This window comes from Chlorocebus sabaeus, chromosome 2 (assembly GCF_047675955.1).
Source record: "Chlorocebus sabaeus isolate Y175 chromosome 2, mChlSab1.0.hap1, whole genome shotgun sequence".
Lineage (NCBI taxonomy): Eukaryota > Metazoa > Chordata > Mammalia > Primates > Cercopithecidae > Chlorocebus > Chlorocebus sabaeus.
The window spans coordinates 59,642,190-59,666,429 of record NC_132905.1 but is presented as its reverse complement, the minus strand read 5'-3'; the positions used below and the strand labels follow the sequence as shown (position 1 = coordinate 59,666,429).

Below are 24,240 nucleotides of genomic sequence, written 5' to 3'. Positions count from 1 at the left end.
AGGTAAGATTTTATAGACTCTTTTTAACCTTTTATAACTTTTGCTAAAAAGCAGGTTGGTGCTTTAAGAAAAACCTGTTATGCTTTTACTTTAATGTTCAGTTCACAGAAAAACTGGATGATACTTCTTTAACTTTAGCTAATATGTTTACACACAGAATTTTCTTTACAATTATCATTTTAAAACTTGCTTAAACCTTCAAAACAATAATTTTTTTAACTTTTTAATGTAGGTAAAAATGTACATTCTTATCCCTCCTTATAATCCTTTTACCAAAGGTATATTTTACTTTTCTTATACACCTGCACATAAACTAACTTTTTTCTCAATAGTTTTGCATTCAGGAGGCCTAGTTACTTTTAAATTATACAACATCTTTTGCATAACTTCTTTTTTATAATATTTTTCTCTCTCATGACTTTCGTAGACAATTCTTCGACATGCCTCAACTTTCTGACTTATTACAAATATTTCTTTCTTTAAACAACCAGTTAATTTATTTCAGGACAAGAATTTACTATATAATTATCTTTTTATATAAATTCCACCCCCCCACACACACACCTTTCGCCCCCCCCCCCCTTAGGATACTTCTGAACTGGTGAGGTGTGCTCACAATGAGGTTTCCTGTAAAAGTTTTTTTTTTACCTTTTTTTTTTCTTAACTGCTTGTATACCTCTGTCTTTCTCTCTTTCCTTCTCTGTTTGACTTTGTCTCTCTCTCTTTGCCTTTCGTTTTGCCTCTGTCTCTTCCTCTCTCTCTCTGCCTCTTTCTCTCTCTCTCTCTCCTTGACTCCCTCTTTGTCTGTCTCTTCCTCTCTGTCTCTCCCTTTCTCTCTTTGCCTCTTTTCCTCTCTGTTGCTTTCCTTTTTGTCTCTCTGCTTGTCTTTCCTTGTCTCTACCAGCCACTTACGCTGCTGTTCTCTTAACCACTGTGTGTTGGGGGCAGGGGGTCTAAAACCAGCTGTAACCAAGTGTCTATGTATGGAAACTGGTCTGGGTTCCCTGGCTTACAGGTTACCTTGTGCCATACCTTTGTAAAAAGGGACCTGTCCAGGTTTCCCGCTAATGGCCAACCTACCTCTAATGCTGGCCAGTCTATCTTACGCAAAGTTTTAAGTTTTCCTAGTGTCATAGTACTCTATAGTCTCCTTTAAGTTCTTTTTTGAAAATTTTCAACATAGTTCCTAGTAGGGTGGGCTTATTTGTGCCTGACCTATGCTTCTTTGAGACAAAACGCCACGCTCACACCACACGCACACCACAACACAAAGAACGGGTAAAAAGGGCACACACACACTTCTGCAGTTTGCACCAAACCAAAATCAAAACCAAAATCAAAATCAAAGTATCCAGAAATCCAAGCCAGGTCAAAACCAAAGTATCAAGCAATCCAAGTCAAGTCAAAAACAAAACCAAAGTGCCGGTACAGGCACACCATGGGTGATCAGGCCACACTTCCACTCAAATGGAGTAGGCAAGTTCCCAAGACCAGTCCTGTCAAGCAATTCAAACCAAGTCAAAACCAAAACCAAAGTGCCAATAAAGGCATGCCGTGGGTGATCAGTCCATGCTTCCACTCAAATGGAATGGGCAAGTTCCCAAGACCAGTCCTGTCAAGCAATTCAAACCAAGTCAAAACCAAAATCAAAACCAAAGTGCTGATAAAGGCATGCCATGGGTGATCAGGCCATGCTTCCACTGAGACAGAGTGGGCAAGTTTCAAAGACTAGTCTTACCAAGTTTTAGATGTCCAGACTCCAAGTGCCCATTCCTTCCTGGTGTTCAGCCACTGCGTTGATCCTCCACGGGGGCCTGCCACACACTGCTCTGGCGAGGCATCCCACTGGGGCAAATGCCTACCCGGGAGCACTCTCAGGACCTGCATCGCTGGGGCTGGTCGAAGTCCCCCCCAGCGATGTTCCATAGGGCAGGCTTAACTTGCCTAAGAAGCTGCCTCGACCATCCACCAATCACCTCGCTTCCTGGTCAGAGAACCAAGAAACGTAGCAGGACAAGCCACAGACAAAACTCCTCAGACACCAAGTTAAAAAAGAAAGGGGTTTATTCAGCTGGGGGCATCAGCAAGACTCCTGTCTCAAGAGCCAAGCTCCCTGAGGGAGCAATTCCTGTCTCTTTTAAGGGCTCGCAACTCTAAGGGGGTGCGCATGAGGGGGTCCTGATCGATTGAGCAAGCAGGGGGTTGACTGGGGGCTGCATGCACTGGTAATTAGATCAGAACAAAACAGGATAGGGATTTGCACAATGCTTTTCTGTACAATGTCTGTAATCTACAGATAACATAGCCGATTAGGTCAGGGGTCGATCTTTAACTACCAGGCAAAGGGTGTGGTGCTGGACTGTCTGCTTGTGATTTCATTTCTGCCTTTTAGTTTCTACTTTTTTTTTTTTCTTTCGAGGCAGAAATTGGGCATAAGACAATATGAGGGGTGGTCTCCTCCCTTATTCACACTAAAGTCAGCAGCAGATGCAACAGGCTTTTCAGCCCCCTTGAGGTGAATGCGTTTTCCAAGTAGGACGAGGTCTCTGCACACCAGTTCTGGATCTGTGGACATGACACAAAGCATGATCACATAAAATTGATCTAAGTGGACTTGCTACACAAACTCTACTTCAATGCAGTAATGGCAGTGACCTGCTGGCTGTTAATCCTCACAGGTCTAGCCATGAAATCATCAAGTAGTCTTAAGGTCTTTGTGAATGTCCCAGAGCCATCAGATTGGATTAGTAGCTGACAGTGGCTCTTCCCTCTGATGCTGTCGAGTGCTCCAGTAAATTCAGAGACTTGTGTTAGCAGTCTTGATGGGCTCTGGACCATTAACAAATCTAATATACAGCCAAGGCCAGGTGTGGTGGCTCATGCCTGTAATCCCAACACTTTGGGAGGCCGAGGTCAAGGTGGGAGGATGGCTTGAGCCCAGGAGTACTGGGCAACACAGCAAGACTGCATCTCTACAAAAAATTAAAAATAAAAAAATAACCAGGTGGGTTGGTACACAGCTGTAGTCCTAGCTACTCAGGAGGTTGAGGTGGGAGGATCACCTGAGTCTAGGAGGAGTTCAAGGCTGCAGTGAACTATGATCAAACCATTATACTCCAGCCTGGGCGACAGAGTGAGATCCTGTCTCAAGAAACAATTCATATATATATATATGTGTGTGTGTGTGTGTGTGTGTGTGTGTGTGTGTGTGTGTATAAAATTACCAATGTGGTCTACAAGCTTAAAACACTATTTAATTTGCCATAAAATGTTGATGTACAAAGAAAAAGAAGAAAACAGCAACAATAATAACAACACTAATAAAAGCTGACTGTGACCCAAAGCAAGTCTCTACTCTTTATGTATATTACTACATTTAATTCTCACAACAGCCCAGGGAGAGAGGTATAATTTCCATTAAACGGATGAGGAAACTAAGGCTGAAAGGTTTTGCCTAAATTTACCCAAAGCAACACAACTGGTAAGTGGTAAAACTGAGACTTTGAACCTAGACAGCTCTGCCAACTTTTAGCTACACATCCCTTATCTTTTCCTAAACTCCTTCCCGCATAAAGATGTTCCACAGCTGGTATTCTGAGTTAACTATGTGCAAAAGACCACATTACAGATGGTAAGAGAGGCTCCTTTTTTTAAATCTAAGAAATAAATTATCGTTGCCTCACCCATGGTGATCTTTCTGGATTTTATCCTACAGTAAATAGAAAGTGGGAAGATAATCATTTTCCTTGCTGTTTGTTGCCTCTGTAATATGTTGGTCCTTACAGAGAAATATTGTATTATAACTTTAAATGATTAAAACTTTCAAAAAGATCACTAAATATAGATAAGTTGCTTAAAATGAGAGACAAACTCAAATGAATCAAAAAAACTAAAATTTCACAAATATAAATGAAATAATTTTATTTCCCAGAAATATCAGTTTAGATTAGGTTGGATTTTTTTCTCTCTCTCTTTTTTGAGACAGAGTCGTACTCTGTCACCCAGGCTGAAGTGCAGTGGTGCAATCACAGCTCACTGCAGCCTCCCTCTCCTAGGCTCGAGGAATCCTCTTGCCTCAGCCTCCCAAGTAGCTAGAACTATGGGCATGCACACCACATCCAACTATTTTTTTTTTTCGGTAGCATTGGGATCTCACCAGGTCACCCAGGATGGTCTCAAACTCCTGGGCTCAAGCAATCCTTCCTCCTCAGCCTCCCAAAGTGCTGGGATTACAGGCCTGAGCCACTGTGCCTGGTCAGTTGCTTTTAAAATTCACATATGTTTATTTTAAATTCAAAGACTTCAATATATGTATATCTTACGGTCAAAGTTGGAAGTGAAACTTATTTTCAAGGTGCTATTGATGTCTAAGCCAACTTGTTTGCTAAGTCATGTGTTGATGAGCCTAGAAAGTCCATTTTTTACCACATGTGCCAGCATCTGGCTAACAATAACAATAATAACAACAACAACAAGAGCCCTTCTCTTGTAAGTGGACGTTAACAACAGGAAAGTTCCCACTTTAACAAAAAGACAAATGTTTTACATTGTATTATTTATCTGCATGCTTGTCTTTATCTCCTGGAACAATGTGTGCTCCCCCTGGTGGCCAGAATAATACTTTCAGCTTCCCAGTTCAAGCTAATCATATTCCAACTTGTTTGCCAAAGAAGCGTTTTACTTTTTATGTTTCACAAGTTTCAGGCTCCAATTCAACTTTTTAAGAAGTCAGTTTCTTTCCATTCATTTAAATATCTTGCTTACTTTTCATCCAAGAGATTGTTGTTAAATCTAGTAATTTTTGTTTTGTTGTTTGTTGCTTGGGGTAAAATAAAATCTTACAAAGCTAAAACCACATCCACAAATGACTGAAAGAGACCCTGAAAGTTAAAATTGTGAGGTCTATATAAGAAATGACACTGCAGATAATCCATCAAGTCAATATATTTCACCAGAGAAAAAGGAAATAAGACGTTACAGTATGGAAATGTAATTTAATAGCTGAATGAATACTTATCTGCCTATTTCATCCTTAAGAAGAAAAAGGAAAGTGAAGGCAACCCAGGTGGTTACATTATAATGCAGTCGAAATTCCATCACCCGTGAAAACTGCAATTGGGATTCCACTTTTGGATTTGGCCGGCCAGAAACAGATGTGTGTTCCAACAAGAATCACAGGCTGCATCTCCTGGACAAGAGCTCTTTAGAGTACAGCAGGAGTTTCAACTGGTTTTAACTCCAAAGAAAGGACTAGACTAAACTGAGTATAATTGTTCCAAGTGTTTAGAATTCCCAAGTTGGACTGGGGCTAAATGTGTGGTTCTCATTTTATGGCCTTGAAAAAGAAGACAGTGTGATTCTTCCTTGTTCTGTTAAAAAAGAAAAAAGAAAAATTTAAGGTTGAGATACAAAGGTTTGGCTAGAAATATCTCAACCATAGGACATTTCTTCAGTGAGTAAGGCTATGGTTCAGACAGCAAGGTCAAGGTGAAAACCAAATACCACTTTGTGCATAAATCTTGCTCATTAAAAGAAGGGACTCAAATGTTTCTTATTATATAGACTGTCTGGATGCATGATCCTTTCAACTGAGTTCCTCGGGCACATTCTAGCAAGATTCTAAATTCATATCATCCAGCATTACATGGGGCAGGTAGAGTTTCTTTTGAAAAGAAACCCAGGCCAATGTAATCCTAGCTAGGGAAGCTGATGCCAGGAAATCTACAGTGTGCTTTACCGAAACCACAGTTCAATTAAATAAATTCCATCCTTCTTACCAGGAGTCAAGAAACACACAAATGGCAGAAATACAGTTGTCAGTGAGTGGGGTTCACTCGTCAGGAGGTTAATTCCACATGGATTTTAGTAAATTGAATTTAAGATAGGTTAAAAAAAAAAATACTTGTGCCAGTACTGAAAATCTAAACTTTATTTGTAGCCGGTATTTCTTCAGACAAGGTTTTGCCGCACCCCTCTGCCTCCATGTCTCTTTCCTGGCCCAGAGAGACTGACTCCCTCCAAAAGAGAGGAAGCCTTCCCCTCACATCTTCGAATGCCTTTCAGTGATCTGTAGAACAACTCAGGGCATATTCAAGAAGGGCAAAACTTCATGCCTCTTGTTCCTCAATCCTCCTTTCCTTTGGTTTGTTTTCCTTACTTCTTGCCAAAAAGCAGCTACCTTTGGCAGGGAAGTTACTACAATCCATTGCAAGTACTTCCTCCAATAATGAACACAACAAAATCCTGTCTTTATTCATTTAAAGCACGAAGCTGGCCCTCTTTACAAATACCCTGTTTTTAATAAATCCTTGGTAATAGACATCCATTTACGAGAATAAAGTGGGTACACTGGAGCTGAAGCTGGTGGTACACAGAGCAAATCTTCAGCTCATGTCTGTGTGTGTGCACAGCACAACTCATTAGGGTGTGCCTTTAAATAACACATGGACAGAAACAGATACTTTCCCGCATGCATGTTTTTCCTGGAAAGATTCACAAAACACTGTAACAGCATTCACCTTTAAGAACAAAGATAAGAGTAGGAAGAACTTCCACTTTTCATTTTAATGTTTCTGTACTGCTTGAGTTTTTTAGTGATACACCTATATTATTTCTATTCTTTCAAAAAATCAGAGGTCTATTGAGTGATTATGTCTTTATTTTGGGGGGTTACATCTCTATATTTTTCTTCAAAAAAATCTTATTCTCAAATTTAAAAAATAAAAGCCAAAGACAAACTGTGTTTAGGGAGTGATTGTTTCTCAAATTATTCTACCTGACGTGGTGCTGCATAATTTTATTATGAGCTCTCAATGTCTCCACAGATCCATATGAACAAAGAGCAAAAGTGCAATATTCCGATGGGATCTTTTGGAAAATATTTAAATTCTGGGTCTCCCACCAACCTTACAAGTGATTCCTCTAACTTTTGTTAACAGATAAGCAAAATTGTCTCCAAAGAGGTGAAGCCACACCAGTGCCAGTCTTCCTACAGGGCAGGTCACCGTGTGCATTACTGCATTGAAGGCTAAATTTCACAGACAGGCTCAGAGAGGTCCCAGTCCCCTGACATATACAGTGGAGCAGAGATTTAAGCCAAGTTCACTGAGACATTCTGTGACCCCCAGCCACGAGAGAGGGGGTATGTCCCTTCACACCCCACATGAAATGCCAGAGCCTGCTGGCTCTGGGACGAAGGCTGCCTATCCTCTGTGAATGCTCGCCCCAGAGCCAGGGAACTCAAAGACCCACCTCCAGCCACAGGATACAGGGAACAAGAGGCAGATTTGAAAAATGCCTTCCTTTGCAGGTGGCACTTAAAACACCGGTGCTTTGCATCCATCCTGGAGTGCATTTCCCAGCTCTTCTCCCCCAGAACCCTGATCAGCTCAAACACAGAAGTGGGCCATAGCAGGGAAATGAGGATGGTGACAACTCAAAGGTAGAAGTTGTCATATAGATTCTTCTCATTCCTTCAGAAAAGAATGTGATGTCTTCCTCCTGGCCTGAGCAAACCAGTCCCTCTCCAGGCATCACAAATGAGTGCATGAAAATTCTGTCCAGGATGTCACAACTGAGCATGCAATGCTCATATAAGCACAAGGAGACACGCTGAGAGGATGGGGGACTTGGGAACATACTTCTTTGTCATACTTTTTTCCTATTATCAGTATGACAAGCTCTTCTAGAGGATATGCTGCCATGGAAGGCTGAGGGCCTCAGTCTCAAAGTCCAAGTCTCAATCCTGCCTCTCTGATGAGATAGTGTCACCCAGTTTCCGAGGACAAGCCCACTAATTCATACCTTGCTATGTGGTCTAGAGAAAATAAATCAAATCTCTAGCCATCACTAACACTGTCTACAAAATGAAACTTAAAAAAAAAAAGACAAGAGACTTTGAATCTGAGAAGAAGAGTCTCTCTAGGAAAAAAGTAAGTACTGTTTTATAATTGATACCTTCAACAGGTACTATCGCAAAGAGATGCAATAAAAACAGTTTACCACTGGTCCCCTAGGTGGGTCCAGTGCACACAACAAGCAGGCAGCTCCACTCACAAACAGCAACTTCAATTCAAAAATCTCTTCCAACAGTTTTAGAAAGTCAGAGAGAGGGAAAAAAAATTAGCCAGAAGCCCCTTTGTAGTGCAAACCCCCTAGATTACTTGGTAGCCTGGGATTGTCTTCTTTAGCTTTTAGAATACTAGAAATGTTCTGAAGAAATCCTCCATTCTGGCTTATTGCCTTTTGCCCATTTTACTCTTTTCAGAATTAACTGCATTTTAAGATGATTTCTGCATATTTCCTCTCTAGCTCAGTTTCTCAGGGCCCATCCCTTGCGAGGGAAGAAGAGGCTCCCCACCCCATTGGCAAATGCCTTCCCCATTTCCATTTTGCTTTCTCTTCCACTTCTTGACCACCCTGGAATGCAGGTGCTCCTGAGGAAACCAAGAAAATAATTTCCCTTGATAGTGTTCATCCTGGAAACTCAGGGGAGAGAGTAGCTGCGGAGTAAGAATTCAACACTCTGCACTCAGAAACAGACTTGCTCACCTCACCACACACCTTTCAGACACTTTCCTTTATTCAGAGGCAGCCACCTTTAACAGGCGATGTCAGGCTCTCGCCAGGGATATTGCTGTGACTACAGAATTGCATTATGTCCAGGGTCCCACCACCAGCTCACCTAACTTGGAAGCAGTTCACAGCTCTTGCAGCTGGCTCTAGAAGACGCTTTCTGGGTTTTTTTGTTTTGTTTTTAACCCTCATCCCTTGCAAACCAGAAGTCCAAATGAACCTTTGTACCTGGAAGCCGTTTGTGGTTTAAATTAACAAATGTGCTGACCCCTGAACACCAAAAAGTGCTGATGTGTTTACCATTTGTTTGACTCCCTGGCAAGTGTTTTGAGTGGAGGGATGGGAGGAGACACCTGCAGGACATCCAGTTTTCTAAGCAGAGAAAACGCCAACAACCCCTGTGCTCCCTACTCCTATCCCAGTCTTCTTTGGGGTGACATCATCTCAGAAGGGAAGAGAAGCCCGGCGGCCACTGGGCTCTGAGAAAACAGATTTCCAGACAATATACCGCGGGGATCGAAGGGAGAGGACAGTTCATGGAGGGTTTTTTAGGGTTTGTTATTACAAAAATATATATAAAATAAAGGCTGTGGCTTTTCTGTCCCCTTCCTAGGTTTGAGCTCCCCTCCATTAGGGCTGGGGGTCTCAGACGAGTGAAGGCTACAAAGTCCCAGGTGCCGAAGAAGGGACTATCACCGAGATGGCTCTAGGGCTCTCAGGGACTAACGGAGGGTTGGGGAAGCAGTAAAACAAAGGGAATTAGGGCCCTTGACAGTAGAGTAAGAGAGAGAGAGGGAAAGACGGGGATGGACCAGGAAAAAGGGCCGAGAGCATATAGAGGAGTAGATAGAGGAGAAGGGGAAGGAGAGGGACAGGAGCAGAGGTCGGAGCAAGGAGAAGAGAGTGGAAGTGCAGAGGGAGCCATGGTAGGTCGGGGAAAGCCGGGGGTGGAAGGGAGGGAGGAAAGAAAAGAGAAAGGGAAGGGAGGGAGAGTGAGAAAGAAAGAGAAGGGAAGGAAAGAGGGAGAGAGGCAAGACGGAGAAGGACAAGAGAGTGACAAAAAAGAAATTTGAGGCTGGCAGAGTGAGGGAGGCCACGTCAGAGCAAGGATTGTGAGGAGGGTGCAACAGTCTAAAGCCAAAGTTAAGAGAAGCCTAAAAACCCAGGCCAATAAAGGAAGTGTGGTGGGTCCGGACAGAGGCAGGGCTGGGCCTGGGGGCTGGCGGGGCGTGCACCCCGGGGGCGGGTGCTGGCTTCCTCCGCCTCCGCCGCGTGTCCTCCGGTCCTGCCCGCGCAGCTTGCCGGGGCCGCTGCGCAGACCTGTGCGCCCGGGTCCGCCTGCCGTTCCCGCCAAGCTCGGGTCCGGGGAGAGCTGTCCCTAGGAGGTCGAGGCCGGGATGGGCAGTCCGTGTAAGCTACTGAGGGCGTCCGGGGCCTTGCTGCCGGGGCTGGGAGGCTTCCTGTCAGCCACTGCGGGAGGAAGCACAGGGGCGTCGGATCACTGCCTAACGCCGCTGCAGGGCGAGCGGCACGGGGACTCGACGCCGGCAGAGCGAAGTCGTGCGCGCTCAACCCTTGAAGACTCTGGAAGAGGGAAGCAGAGACTCGCCCTCTCCAGAGACCCCAAGCTTCCATGGGCGACCAGCCCTCCCTCTCCCGCTAGGGGAGCCACTTGCAAGGACAGCCTTGGCAAGCGGGACTCCTCGCAAGGCCATTTGCAAATACTGACCGCTGGCCGGGTGCAATTCCCGTTGCCCTCCAACCCCCTCACCACCTGCTCAGTAAAGGAAGTGAAGGGCGCAGAGGGCTGGGAGGGTTTCAGGTCTGATGGAGACTTCCGCAGAAGGGAGCGGGACTCTAACGTTGCGCGGACCCTCACCCTTTCAAAACCCCAGGCGCGCGCACAAGTGCGAAGGGCAGCCAAAGCGTCGAGTCAGCTGACACCCGTGGCTCGGAACTCGCTGTGGGCAGGGGTAAATCGTGCGGGAAATGAGCCACCAGAGATTCCCCTGGAGTGGCCTGGATTCCTCCGACACGGGAGGCAGTTGGGCTTTAAGTGAGCGGCAGACTTCTTTGTGCCCACGAGGTCCAGGGATCCAGATGCGCTCACCACTGTGGGCACAGCACGTCCTGGGACCTGTGGGCCTCCGGATTAAGTGACAGTGGGATGGCCAGATCGGGCGGTATTCTGCGCCTTACTCTATTATTTGGGGGTTTGGGAAGGGGCCCAAGTTTTGCTACTGGAAGCCAGAAAGTGACGCCACGATTGCGCAAGCCTGTTTTTCCTTTCCCAACCTTGGGCCACTCTGCTTCTCCTACAACCAGGATCCACAGTTTGTTTATACCTACAGGGGCCTATTTTCAATTTTCTTTTTTCCCCAAGTCCTCGTTTAAAGGGGGAGCTTGGAGCGCCTCAATTTGCGTGAGGGGAACTCTGGATTTTTTTTCTCCTGCAACTTCCCTCGCCTCAGCCTCAGGCGCAACTTGCTGTGGCTGCGCACAGCTCGGCCAACTACCTCTGTGCAAGACACACAAACCCACACACAAACACACGGTTTCGCTGAGATTTTAAAGAGGTCTAAAGACCTTCCCCGACAGTGGCCCCTCTGCTTTTCCCTGGCTCTCAGCTCTTTTTTCTAAACATAGTTGTGGCCGCCCAGCCAACAAGTATTCAGACCTTTTCTTTCTACCCTGGACACACACTTCAAAGTGAGGACCTGTTTAGAAAACATCTGAGGAGGAGGAGGTTTCTCAGCCAAGGGACGGTTACCTTAGAGACAAGCAAGAAACTGAACTCATGAAAAATAAACACCCAGGACGACTGCATCCCACCCTACAGGGGCGAATCCTGCTGTGTTTTTAGCCCAGTCCAGACCATCCTTCCTCATAGGGCCCCTCCTGCCCTCCATTCCCTCCACAGGACAAATGGGTGGCTACTTCTGGGCCCTGGGAGGCCAGGGCCTGGGTCAGGCTCATTTAATTCAGGGGCTAAGAAGGGGGAGAGGCATTTTTTTAATATTCAACTGCAATTGCAGGGCACTCTGGGACCACCGTTGAGGGGAAGGGACCCGTGGGGTTGGGTCAAATGAGGCTGCGGTTGGCAGCATCCCGGTGTGACAATGCCAGCGCCCTAGTGCTCCCTGACAAAGTTTACTTCTAGGATCCTCCAAGAACCCATCCCCAGGCAGAGGTAACTAGAGCAAAGCTGCAAGTTATCTTTAACAAATATAAGCAATACATTTTCTTTGTAAGTATACAATATCTTATAGATTTGATTTCCAAATCTTGAGTCATTCCAGAGCCCCACAGGGAGGGACTTAAAACCCTGAGGTTTCTAGGGTCTCTGGATACACCCTGTAAATACCAGCTGTCTTGAGGGAACATCTGGTGGTGTCTGCCACCTAAGAGTGGGGAAGGGGAGATGGTCCTCCCCTGGCTGTGAAAAGACATTTGGATGTGGTTGGAGATTCCTAGAATGTCAGCCTCTCCAAGTGAAGATTAAGCGAAACTTTTCCTATTCTTCTCAATTCCCAAAAATTAAAGTTTCCTTTCAGGGGATGGGGAATGTAAATTATACTTTTTGCCTACACAATAGGAAACCCAGATTCACTACCTTTAAAAAAAAAAAGAAAAAATTAATTATAGTATTAATTAAATAACACAATCAATTAATATCTAATTTATTGCTAAATTTTCATTTTGACATTTGATTAAGTTTCACTTAGGGTAACTGTTAAGCTGTTCATTTGCACTAATTTGGAGGACATGTTGATATATATTGCACTGTATGTGTGTGTTGTGTGTATGTGTTAGGTGATCAAAGGTATTTGCTTTTACTGAGCATTTATTATATTAAATTGCTTTTCATTATACAGAAGAATTTTATCTTACTGAAAAGAAATTCAGTAAATGCTATTCTCACTATTATTATGAATTGAACAATTGGTGATAGTAAATTGTCCTGTGGGACAGGTTTCTTTGAAAATATTAATTTCTTAAGAACTGGTCAGAAAATAAAAGGCAGTGGTTTTTATTATTTTTCTGTCTTTTCAAAGACTAGTTGTGTTGAGGAAATAGATCTTTGAAGTCCGCTGTTCTACCAGTAAGGAGTAAAAGTCCATAACGCAAGTATGTATGTAATTCTCAGGCTATGAATATAGATAGATAATCAATGATTATTTCTACATTCCTGTTCGAACACAAACAGTTGCATGCCAGCTTGAGAAATCATTACTAATGGTGTCCCCGAGTTATCTGATTATCTTTTATTAGAACCTTTAAAGAACTTGGAGGACCACAAAATTAAATTAACTTAATAACTAGAGTAACAAATTATTGCTGCAGTTTTTGAAAACAGGTAGGATATTACATAATAGCAAGCCGATATAATGGTAAAAGGGACTTAAATGCCAGCACCGTTCAATGGCTCTGTATTTCTGAAAAGGAAAGTGTCTTCTAAAGAAAATCAATCACCAGTGAGGCTAAATGTTAAAATCAGCTTCCCCACGACTTCCACCTCAAATTAAATGAGAAGTAGTTTAGAATTAGGAACTGTGTGTGCTACCTTTGGGTTATTATCTGCACTTTATAATTTGTGTCTAATGTGGAGCTTAAAATGCCTCCAGGGCAAAGTGGCTCTATTGGAAAACAAATGCATTCCTCTGAGGACTGTGGGTCTTTTTTCTAAGTCTTCCTTCTCTGTAAGATGAACCCAGGGAAACATTTCAAATCTGTGGTTATACTTTTTAAATTCAAAAGAACCTGCTTATTTAAGCAACTTGTGTAATGTGGTACATTTCATTTTGATTTCGATTTCGGCGGATAACTTCAGTTGTTGAGAAAACAGGTTGATTGGAGGCTGAGGATGAGTGAAGTGCTCATCAGCGACCCCTTAGCTATCCTTAAATGTAAAGCTTAAAGGCGTTCTCACTCTCAACTTTTAACATTTCCTTCACTTGGATTTTTGTATAAATGAGCAAGTGATAGTATTCCATTTAAATTAAACCTAAAGTTTAAAAGAGCTCTAAATCCCAATTTTTATAAATTTTCCTTACTTGGATCTGTCTGTAACTAAGCAAGTGAACATTATCCTAATATCCCAGAATGTCTGTGTGTGCTCTAGGAAAGGTGGAAATAGAAAAGTATTTTTCTCCCTTCGTTTCACTGTTGTGGATGGCATCTTTATTTTCTTCCTGCCCCCATCCCCACCCCCGCTCCCCAGGGCATGCCCTCCTATCTTATCAAGACTACTTGGAAATAGCACTTTTTGCCTGGGCAGCACCAAGGAGGATGGCCCTCCTGTCCCCTGCCTGCCCACTGGCACCTGCCACTACATCCACCTGGCTTCCAGACCTGGACAGGTGGAGGCAAAGCAGCTAGTAAAAATCCTTTTATAATCTGAGAACACCACGCTGTCCCCCAGGTTTGTGCCTTGTCCCTTTCTCTGCTGGGGCTGGGAGGCCCTGGGGTGACCCTTTCCTTTCCCAGGTTGGTTGAAGTTGCAAATTTCTGGTGCTCAGAACCTAAGCACTGGCAAGTTCGAAATTAGCAAATCAAGCCGTTCCTTTTAACGGCAAAGAACATGAGACTCAAGGGCTGGTGAGCTTTTCCCAAGTTAAAGGAAAAACTGGACCCCTCCCGGCAATGTGAGAAGATGCCCCTCACACTGCTGTCAGTGAAATACCTAAAATCTCTTCCTTGACTTTTCAGGAAGGGGACTTATGGAAGAGGAAGAGGAGGAGGAAGCAGAAAAGGAGGCAAGACTACCAGGCACATTTTCCACAGAAAGAGAGAAACCCCCCTCCCCCACCACCCACCACCACCACCAACAACAGCAACCACAGGAAGCTCCTGAGCCTGGAGTAAAGGACAATGATTCACATGGCCTCTACTTTCCCACAGTGTGTATTTAAGAAAAAGAATCCAAAGGCTCTTTTTTTTTCTTTAAGGAACCCGGGAAAAACAGATGGGCAGTGGGGCAGAGATGGGAAGGGTCCTGGGATGGAGGTCAGGTGCCACTAGCAAGTCCAACCCCACCTAAAGGGCTCAGGTGCTAGGACAGGTCTACAGAAAGGTGAGCCTGGAGGGTGCCTACTAGACGTGTCCCTGGATGGAGAAACAGAAACCCAGAAAGAAGCAGGAATTTGGTCGAAGGTGCCAGAACCGGATCCAAACCCACGTGTCCTGTGTGCCAGAAGGACCCCCTTTCTCCTCTCCCCTCATAAGTGGAGGGGACAATCTTGGGGCCAGTCTCTCTCAACCTCGAGTACCTTTATAGGGACACCTGTCAGAACGAATCTGCTCCAAGAAGCTACAGGCATAACGGTTAACCCAGAGGAAGGGTTTATGCCCAGGACCCACCTCTTCCCCACCCGCTCTCCCTTTTCCCAGGCTCACACCCCCTCCCCAGTACCTTTCCTAACCCTTCCAGTATCCACCCGACCCCCTCCCTGCGCTCCTCACCTTCTCGGCTGGGATGCTTGAAGGTCATTGCTGCCGCGAGTTCCCCGCCGTGCACAGCTACGCCGGCCCCGGGGGGCGCCAGCGGAGGGCCTTGCGCCGGCGGCCACGGCGGGCCCGGGGCGAGGTAGCCGCCTCCGGGGGCGCTGTACACGCCGTGCTGGTTGGAGGCCGGGTAGGCGCAGGCGGGGAGGAAGCCGCCCACGGCAGAGAGGGTAGAGGCCGACTGTGGGGATAGAGGGGGACCGTCAGCAGCAGAAAATCCTACCTTCTCTAGCCCACGCCATCACTGAGACGGGGGTTCTCATCCATTATCCCTCCCCAACGCCCTGTCCCCATCCATCAGCCCCATGAGAGGCCTGGCCTCTAAATTTCCTAGTAAGGACTCCTTGGCAAAGTGATTTCTAAGTATTCACTCAAACTGTTACAAATAATGATTTGAAGGGATTGTGGTGTTCATATCGGGATTTAGAGAAAGAAGGTCCTTGACTGTGGACCTGTGATCTGGAGTTCCTGCTTTTTTAGCTAAGGTATCTTGGCAAAGGCAAGTCAACCCCTCTAAAGTCAGACTCCCCCAGACTAGTACGCTTGAGGAAAGGACAAAAAGGATGCTTGCTGGCCGGCCTCCAGATACAACCATCTCTCTGCCTGGAAATTTTGTCTTTTCTTTCTCTCTCTTTTTCCCCACCTCCCCAAACCTTCTGCTTCCCTACTTAAGGTCACCACCTGCACGGGCCTCCTGGTTACCTGAGTGTATTTAATGTCTGCCTCTAAGGCAGGTTTCTCCAGCCCATTCACTGCGGGGGTGGCGGGGAAGGCTGTGCGGTTCACGCCGGACCAGTCTTCCATCTTGGGAGAGTAAGTGGTGCCTTCGCTCCCAGCCAGGGCCCCTGCAGGGGACAGAGGACAGATTAGAAGGTGCCTCTGAATCTGCCCTGGGCACATGTGTGGCCAACCACCCAGCTTGTATCTGAAGGCAGGGCCAGGGTTCCCACAAAATATGTAGGTGGCCTGACACTCCACCAGTAGACAGAGGGCAACAGGGACTGGGATGTTCACCACTCCGGGTGGGGCAGAGGAAAGGCAGCCAGGCCTGCTGACCGGTCCTCCTAGCTTTCAGCCCGCTTCCCACGAACGCCAGGCTGCTGCTGAGTCAAAGCCTGGGCAGACTCAGCCAAAGCGGCTGCTCCATTGTCTAGACACGGCTCCCAGAAACTTCCAAGTTCAAATCTACAGCAACCTCAAGAAAATTGTATTGATTTCTCAACATCTGCACAAGCATCTGGAGGGCAGGGAGATGATTCTACCAGAACTGCCTCCAGAAACACCCAGGGTTTCCCAAAAGAAGTGTCAACATTGTGGTCCCCGCGGGTCAGATAGAAGCAGACAGCTGCTCCCCGGGCCCCTGTGTGTGCCAGGAACCAAGGGAAAGCTCCAGATCTGCATGCAGGCTTGGTGGGGTCACCTCCCGACCAGCTACCCACTGACATTCCATGGGAAGCTTTAGCCTCAGACTGGGTTAGAGCCACCGGGAGACACAAAGCAGAGCGCAGGGCCACAGAGGCACTGCTACTGCTGGAGCTGAGCACTCACAGTTTCTTTCCAGCCACCACTCTTTCCTCCTAGGCTACCTTGAATTTTGCTTCTTACCCTCCTCCTGAGTCTGCTCTCCTAAGAGTGTGCCATCCCCTGGCCAGCTGCTGGCAGCCAGAGACAGGGCAAAGAAATCCAGACCGATTCTGGCCAGATTCTTTCCCCGTCAGGCATCAAAGTTGCTCCAAACCTCCCTGCCTTCCGCATCTTCCTCATCACCCATTTGACCAACAGTTTTTTGAGCTTTAATTGCAGATAAACGACAAATCCTTGTGAAGGTGGCTGCAGCCCCAGCAGCCATCACCCCAAACTCCAGGACCTGCAAGGCCACAGGGCCTTAGAGACCTAGGTCACTCAACCGACCACAAGATCCCTTTTCCTTTAACTAAGAAGAGCCACTGGGCCTGGGAGTGGGGGGCCAGAACCCTTGGGAAATTGTGATGGATTCTGAGAGCTAAAGAAAGCGTCTCAAAATTGCCTGAGCGGTTTTTTCCCCCAGCCTTAGATTTGGCAATAGGGGTTTGCATACTTTTTGCAAGAATGAAAAAGCGCAATTTCAGGCCTCCAAATTTGTGGTTGGCGATTGTTCTTCCATTTGGGAAATATTTTCCACATTTGTCATAAAAAGTTCAAGATGTCCGAGGTCTCTGACAAAAGGCCCAGGACCCCCAGCCTCCCTGGCCAGTGTGGAGCTCTCCCCTGAGCCAGAACCGGTCCCGGGAGGAGAGCGAGTGTGAGTCCTCTCATGCAAGCCTGCCCGCCCCAGATTCTGCCCCTTAATAGAAGGCTATGGAGGCCGCCACGACTGACCTGTTTGCTCCATAAACGTCCGGATGCCCAGGATGTTGCTGACCGAGTGTGCCGAGGGCCATGAGCGCGGGATGCTGACGTGGCCCGCCGTGCCCGGGACCCCGGGGTGGCTGCCCATCTTGGCGCCGGTGGGCGACACGGGACTGGGGTAGGGGTACTGGTAGATGTGGTTGTAGGGCAGCGTAGGCTGCGACGGCGGCTGCTTACTTGCCTCGTACGGTCCGGGCTGCGCCAGGCTGCCGATCTTGTTGCGCAGGATGCGGCTGATGGAGCTCACCGAGGGCACATTGTACTTGTCACAGACGCCGTCGGCCAGCAGCCGGTCGCGGATCTCCCAGGCAAAGATGCCAGGGTCTCCCTGCTTGTAGTCCCGGATGTGCTTGACCACGTTGGGAGTGGTGACGCGGGGCTTGCTGCCCCCGATGGCCCCGGGCAGAATGGAGCCGGTCTCGTTGTAGCGCGCCAGGATCTTGCTCACGCAGCCGTGGGATACGCGGAGCTGCCTACTGATGTCACAGGGTCTGATGCCCAGCTGCGCCAGCTCCACAATGCGCAAGCGGATGGCGTTGGGCAGGGGGCGGCCGTTGACGAACACACCGCCCAGCTGGTTCACCTCGCCATACGTCTGCTCTGCGGATGCGCCAGACAACAGTGAGCAAGCAGGGAAGAAAACACCGGGCGGGTTAGCCCAGGGTCCCCACGCGGAGCGAGGGACTGCACCCAGGCGCACTTCCAAAGGGTGACCTGTGGGTCCCCAGACAGCTCGGATTCCAAGGGCAAACCGGCTTGGAGTGGGCAAGGGCACAGAGGAGCCGCGGAGTGGAGCACTGCGCATTGTAGCCCTCCGTGCCCTTTCGCGACTTTTAGCGCGTCTACTTGGAACACGCCCTTCCCAGACTTGCTGAACTGTCCCCTCCTGGGGACCAGAGAAGAATGTAGATCCTCCAGGACCCAGGACTGGGTCGCCCAGGGAAAGCGGACTAGAGGGAACGGAGGCACACGGACCCGACCCACCTAATCAGCCCGCCCGCCCCCTGCCTGTCGCCCGCCCCTTACCCATAGCGCGCGGGCCGGTCAGCTGCCTGGCGCCGGGGTGGCCGGGGTGGCCGGGGCTGGGCCCGGCGCAGTCCAGGAGAGCTTGGGCGCCGCCGCCGCCGCGGGAGAGGCATAGAGGGAGGGCGCGCGAGAGCCGAGAGCCGCGGCGGCCCAGCCGCGGGCTGGAGACGCGCTGTGAGCGGCCGCCGAGCGCGCTGTCGCCCGCTCCAGGGCCTGCCGCCGCCGCTGCTGCCCCCTCCCAGGACACTCTCCACGCCCGCGACCCCAGGCCCAGGGTGAACTTCATCCGATTGGAAGAAATTCGTCTGACCGGGAGGCTGCAGCGTGCGGGAATCAATTTGACGTGTCCTCCACGTCAATCTCGGCAGTCACGCCGAAGACGCGCGAGTTGGCAGCTCATTGGTTCCCGTCACTGCTCCCCAGCGTCCCCCTCCCAGCCCTGAAACTCTACCCCCTCCTTCTATCCTCCCGCCTCGGCCCTCCTCCACCCCCTCCAACCCACCCCTCTTACACACACACACACACACACACACACCCCATTTGGGCCTGGGACCTTGCACTACTCTGAGCCCCTTGCAGCCCCCTCCCTCCTCTGGCTCTGGGAATGATGGGGAAGTCATCTCAAATTGATTAGTGTGCTAGTACTAGTACTCGTTTCCGTTTTGGTTTTATTTTTATTTCCGCCACCATTAGTAATAAGATAGAGAATAAAAGTTTATCGTGGCAAGGTGTTTAGGGTGTGGCTGTCTCTACCTCCCCACTCCCTGGGCAGCGGCCGGGGAAGAGTGGGATCAATACCCCAGCTGGCTGGGAGTGTCAAGGTGAGCGTCCAGCGCGGTGCAGGGCGCCTGGCAGGAAGACACAAGGCAGAACTGATTCCTGCGAGTCCTGTTCTTGGCCAGGTCCTCAATCCTTCTCTCAGGAAACCTTCACAACGTTTAATAGCCAACCACTGTCGGAATAGTGGGGGTGATTTCGGTGATGCGAGAGGGGCACGGTCCAAATCCTGTCTCCTACAGCCAGGCCCAGCCACCAGAACTCATTCCTCTCCAAGAGGCGACAGAAGGGGCAGGAGGCAAAAGGATTCCGGCCTGCTGCTACTAGGCTCATAGATCCGGCGCCCTCCGGTCCCCAAGCGCGACCGGGGGGAGGCCAAATGCATAGCTCCAGCTCTAGGCCTGAAGGACAAGTTCCTTTCTCCTTGGCGGTGGAATCCAGCACCACTCTATCCCGGGTGGGCTGGTCTCGTCTTTCTCCCAGCACCTGCAGCTTCAGGAAGTCTCGGTTAAACCACAAAATGGTCATTTCCCCTTCATTTAAATGAGGTTTTGCGCAGTCCTGAATTATTTGCCTCTGAAATTGAGTATCAACAATTTCTCTGTTTCTACCCTGCACCAGAGCAGTTCTGAACTCCCCAACCTGCGCAGTTAACCCTGTCCAGTAGCCATGCCGTGAGGCCCAGGAGGAGGAAACTCCTGGTTTTGAACCTGAACTGATTTGAGGGGGTCAGGACCTGAGAGTTCTGAGGTTGAGCCCAGTAAGCACCAAAGGCATTGGGCCGAATGTGCTAGATCAGGAAGAGGGCATAGGGGAGAGAGTACGAACAGCAGAGATTTCAGAGACTCCCAGCTCTCCCCTGGAGGCGAGAACCCTCTTCCCCTCCCTCCCGCCCACCCCAAGGGTCTAGCTCTCCTTAGCCACCCAGAGTTGAATATGGCGCCAGCGCGGTGACAGTGGCTGAGGAGCACATGGACCTTATCAGCCCAGCCTGGGGAGCCATGGCTGCGGAGGCCCCGACCCCTTTCCCTCCACTGCGGGGCCAGAGAGCATCCCCGGCTCCTAATCCACCCGTCTAAATGTATCTGTTAAGAGAGACTGACCCAGGCTCTCTGGAGAGAGCACGCGGTGGGGCCACAGGCAAGAATTACCTCCGGAAAAAGAAAAATCAGGTTTAAAAGAAGTGAACTCTTCCTCTCCAGCGGCATGAACACAGTACAGTCTCTGTCTCTGGGAGGTCCTGGAGACCTGGAGGAGGTTTGAGGGTCAGCGCACTGGCAGGAGGATGCGAGAGTGGGAGCAGAGGAACCTATGTAGAAGATCAGGCCTGTCCATGACAGCGTAGGTTTGGAGTAAGGAACGGGGAAAGGGAATGGTTTGGATTAAAGTGGGCACGCCAAAGCCAGGAGTTATGGGAAGGCAGCGAAGAGAGGACTAAGCTTGCACAGTATGCCCAGGACTCCGGGGGTGCGGGGAGTGGGGACGCACCCTGCCCAGTGCTCTCCATTGCGAAATCTGCTAGCCTCTGATCTAGACCTTCGTCGGGCGCGAGATACCAAGAAAGGTTGATTTCCAGACCTTGGAGTCTCTGGGATAAAGGAACGCCACATCCCTGCCTCAATCACTTGCATACTCGTGATCCGGAAAAGCAGCTAAAGCCGCTTCTTCCCCCCAGTAGGTGAGGAGGCAATAGGCACACTCAAAGACGAGGAAATAAAGCCGGTTGTGACACCGTGAGAGCTGGTTAGCCCAACTACCCTTTCAGGGGAACGTCCACCCCACCTCTGCTGCCGAGCTTGGAAAACTGACGAGGAGTCGCAGTCCGGGACAAAACTCCGCCCCCGTCCCCGTGAAGGCCGCCCTTGGCTGCGGGCGACTGTAGAGGAGTGAGTCCGGGGATTGCGCACGATGAGAGGGGGTGGTTCTCTGGGGTAGCGGAGTCCGCGGGCCCTCGTCTCAATCCCGTCCCCTTTCCCGCAGCCAGCTGTGCGCGATCGGGACCACACAGTCCTCGCTGCAGCCTTCTGCACGATCGGGCATAGGGAAAACCTTACAGTTTGTCGCCCCCTGTCGTCCCCCGGCTGGGCATCGCGGGTTCCCGAGCGGCAGGCTAGGCTTGGGGAGAGGTGACCCTAAGATGAGATTGCGGAAGGAAAAGAAACGTCTCTCCCACCTCCCAAGGAGGCAGCTTAGCCCTCTCCATGGCCCGGGGACAGCTACTAGTCAGCGCTGAGCGCACAGAGGTAAAGAGCTCGCGGATTCTGCGTTTTTACTTGGCTGGGTTTAGCACCGTATTTCAACTTGCTCTGGGCGCGAAGTGCAACAAAGTGCCGCTTCCAGGGTCGCGGGAGCCTGTTAGCTGAGGGCGCACTCAGAAACCTGGGGCAAAACTCTTCCGCCTGGGGCTGGACTCCTACCAGGGCAGAGGATGGATGTGAGGGTACCCCAGCGGCCTCGGGCCCTCGCCCAGTTTTTCCCAAGGCAGGGAAAGAAAGAGAGGTAAACTCTGTGCCAAAATCGGGAGTCAAAAAGGAGGCGTGAAGGGGTGCCTGTCCTTCTGGGGACTGGGGTTGGCGGCAAGGGGGGTTACTGGTGAGTACTCCCTTGCTGCACACCACCTGAGCCGTGAACTCAGCACCTGAAACTTCAGACTGCTAACCACCCAGGGGTTCGGTGACAGGGCTGCTCTTGGAGCTACAGTCGCCACCACTTCAGGTCTCCTATGTCGCTTTGATTTTTGGTGGGTTTCGGGGAGTTGAAACAAGCAACAGGCCAGGATGTTCCCGGGGTCCTTGCATTTCAAGGTCTCCAGGAGAAACCTTAAAAAGCTGATTTAAGTCCAACTTGAGCATACAGGTGCGCATTTCGGTTCTTGTGGGAAGTAACAGAGAACAGAAAACACAGGTGGCACTCCCCGAGGGCCCCGGCCAGGCTTGGGCCTAACAAGGAACGCTGGTACCCACCAGCAGCAGCCCGCAGGGGCCGCAGGGCCGGGATCCGGGATCTTCCTCAGGATGCCCTAGCCTCAGGCCTTAATAGGCCTGCTTTCCCTCCTGCATGAGTCCTGGCTCTGCTTAGGACCTGCGCTTTTACTGTGTTTTTAAGAGCACTGAGCCGTGAGTTCTGTGGTTCAAAATCAAAGTCAAATTGAGTCTCTTAATTTTCTTCTTAAATTTACTTTTGAAGAGAAAAAAAAAACAGCTCGGGCTACAAACGCACTTTATGCATCATGTACCAACTCCACACGTACACATGCCCACAGTTTTGCAGAAAAGATCCGCCACACCATACTTAAAAATAATAAGAAGAAAATTGACGAAAAGAGAAATGAGGAGCTGCTAGCTGCAAAGAAACTATGGGAAGAAAAGCTGAGCCAGATTGGGGAGCTGCAAACCCTCGGGAAAGGCGAACAACTAACAAACCAAAAGTTGGCTTGTGCGACAAAGCAACGAAACTCCGGGGGAGTGACTGCGGCGATGGAAGAAGGGGGACGAGGAAGGGAGAGGAAGACTGGATTCTGAATTGGCGCCTGTGAGCGCTGCCTCGGAGCGCGCGAGGTCAGCGCGTCCTCCCTACGTTGTGGATCCTCAAGGACGAGGTGGGGAGTGCGTTTTGCACAGAACCTGCCTCTCCTGACTGGGACACACAGACTCTCAAGACCCCAAATGGAAGGTGTTGAGGACCCTACCAGCTGACAATGAAACAGAGCCCCTAAGAGCGAAAAATAACGTCCTTGGCTTCGCAGACCCATTCCCTCAGCTTATTTTCATTTGGCCTGCAGCTGACCAAGGCGGTCCTAAAGTTGGTTCTTTGCCTAGGTGTGCAAGATGTTCACTACCCTTGAAACGTTTATTATCGAAAATGAGTCGGGTCGGCAGTGGTGAATGGAGCACCGTTTCCGCTGACACTGGCCACTACGAACGAGTAATGTCCTTGGAAATGTATGGCGAGAGAAGCCAGGAAATATTTTTCGTTTTCCTAAAATGAAATGAATAAACAAGAATAGGTGGACATTTTCAACGTGATTAACAAAACGCTGAAAGACGAGTGCTCCTCAATTCTGTTTAGAGATGTAAGAAAAAAGCAAATTAGAAAATTGATTTGCTGTGAAACCTGCACTAGAAATAAATAGGTGGAAATTGAGTATTGGCAACAAAGATCTAAGATACTTTCTACCCTGCAATGCAGGGATCTGACTACTACCTTAATAACATTTATTTTGGAGTAGAAACATTTTAAACGTGGAATTTGGCTGATAAAAATAAACTACAGAGAGTTGGTGCCCTTCGTAGGAAGAAACGGTTTCTAGAGCCTTCAGGAGGATCTGGCATTCTTGCCATTCTTGTGTGTATATCCTCACTAGCCCCAAATCGAGTTCTACAGATCGCTATTATGTCTCTCTCTTTCCCTGGTAATGAGCATGTCAAATAAGCCTCAATTTCCTCTTATATAAAATGACTTCTACCATGCAATTAGATCTTATTTAATTTCATTTCATCAACATGAATGCCTGCAGAAATTTCCAGACACGGGCCAAAATTCCACCTTTGCCGTGAGCGCTCAAAAATGTTTAAGTGACAGTATCAAGTCTAAATGTCACTAATAAAATGGAAATTATTTGGGAAACTTGAAATTTCCATGTGTCATATCTCCTGGGTATTTGGAAAAGGGGAGATCTAAGAGTAGCCACAGGGGTACAAAGGATAGAAATGGTATTTGTGAAGGGAGCTGAGAGGGAGGTGGTGTAAATGCCTGCAGGATTGCTCGCAAAGGCAGCAGTAAGGAGGGTCTCCTGCTGTCTGGAGGATACCCCTGCAGATCTGACTAGCTCAGCTGCAATTATTGACACGTGTGAGACATCCACACTGGCCCAGCCTAATTGGAACCAGTTTGAGTTGTGTTGCCCTTGAATGCAAGGGTAATGCTTTAGAAATTCTGTTCCTACATGGTATAGAACCTGAATAATGGACA

At 48.7% G+C, this 24,240-nt stretch overlaps 1 protein-coding gene across 4 annotated transcripts; it reads right to left on the bottom strand.

Annotated features, from left to right (window-relative positions):
- Positions 1–2,064: 2,064 nt before the first annotated feature.
- On the bottom strand, positions 2,065–18,778 carry PAX1 (paired box 1). Of its 4 annotated transcripts, none has more exons than XM_073008664.1 (5): positions 18,493–18,778; positions 17,437–18,066; positions 15,781–15,923; positions 15,037–15,259; positions 2,065–2,565 (listed from the first exon to the last, which is right to left on the bottom strand). In XM_073008664.1, exons 1-5 carry the CDS (start codon positions 18,776–18,778, stop codon positions 2,396–2,398), a joined length of 1,452 nt encoding a protein of 483 aa, XP_072864765.1. In that variant the 3' UTR covers positions 2,065–2,395. The 4 variants fall into 4 exon arrangements, with proteins under 4 accessions (XP_072864765.1, XP_007959861.2, XP_007959853.2 ...); XM_007961670.3 differs by having other exon boundaries at positions 2,454–10,034; XM_007961662.3 differs by having other exon boundaries at positions 2,454–5,369.
- Positions 18,779–24,240: the final 5,462 nt, after the last annotated feature.

Bases quoted from the DNA above. Each gene is read 5' to 3' on its own strand.
- PAX1 (XM_007961670.3), bottom strand. From the start codon at position 18,778: ATGAAGTTCACCCTGGGCCTGGGGTCGCGGGCGTGGAGAGTGTCCTGG. The intron at 18,067-18,492 runs GTAAGGGGCGGG...GCGCATCCGCAG, and splicing joins GACCGGCCCGCGCGCTATGG to AGCAGACGTATGGCGAGGTG. The intron at 15,260-15,780 runs GTAACCAGGAGG...CTATCCCCACAG, and splicing joins CAGACATTAAATACACTCAG to TCGGCCTCTACCCTCTCTGC.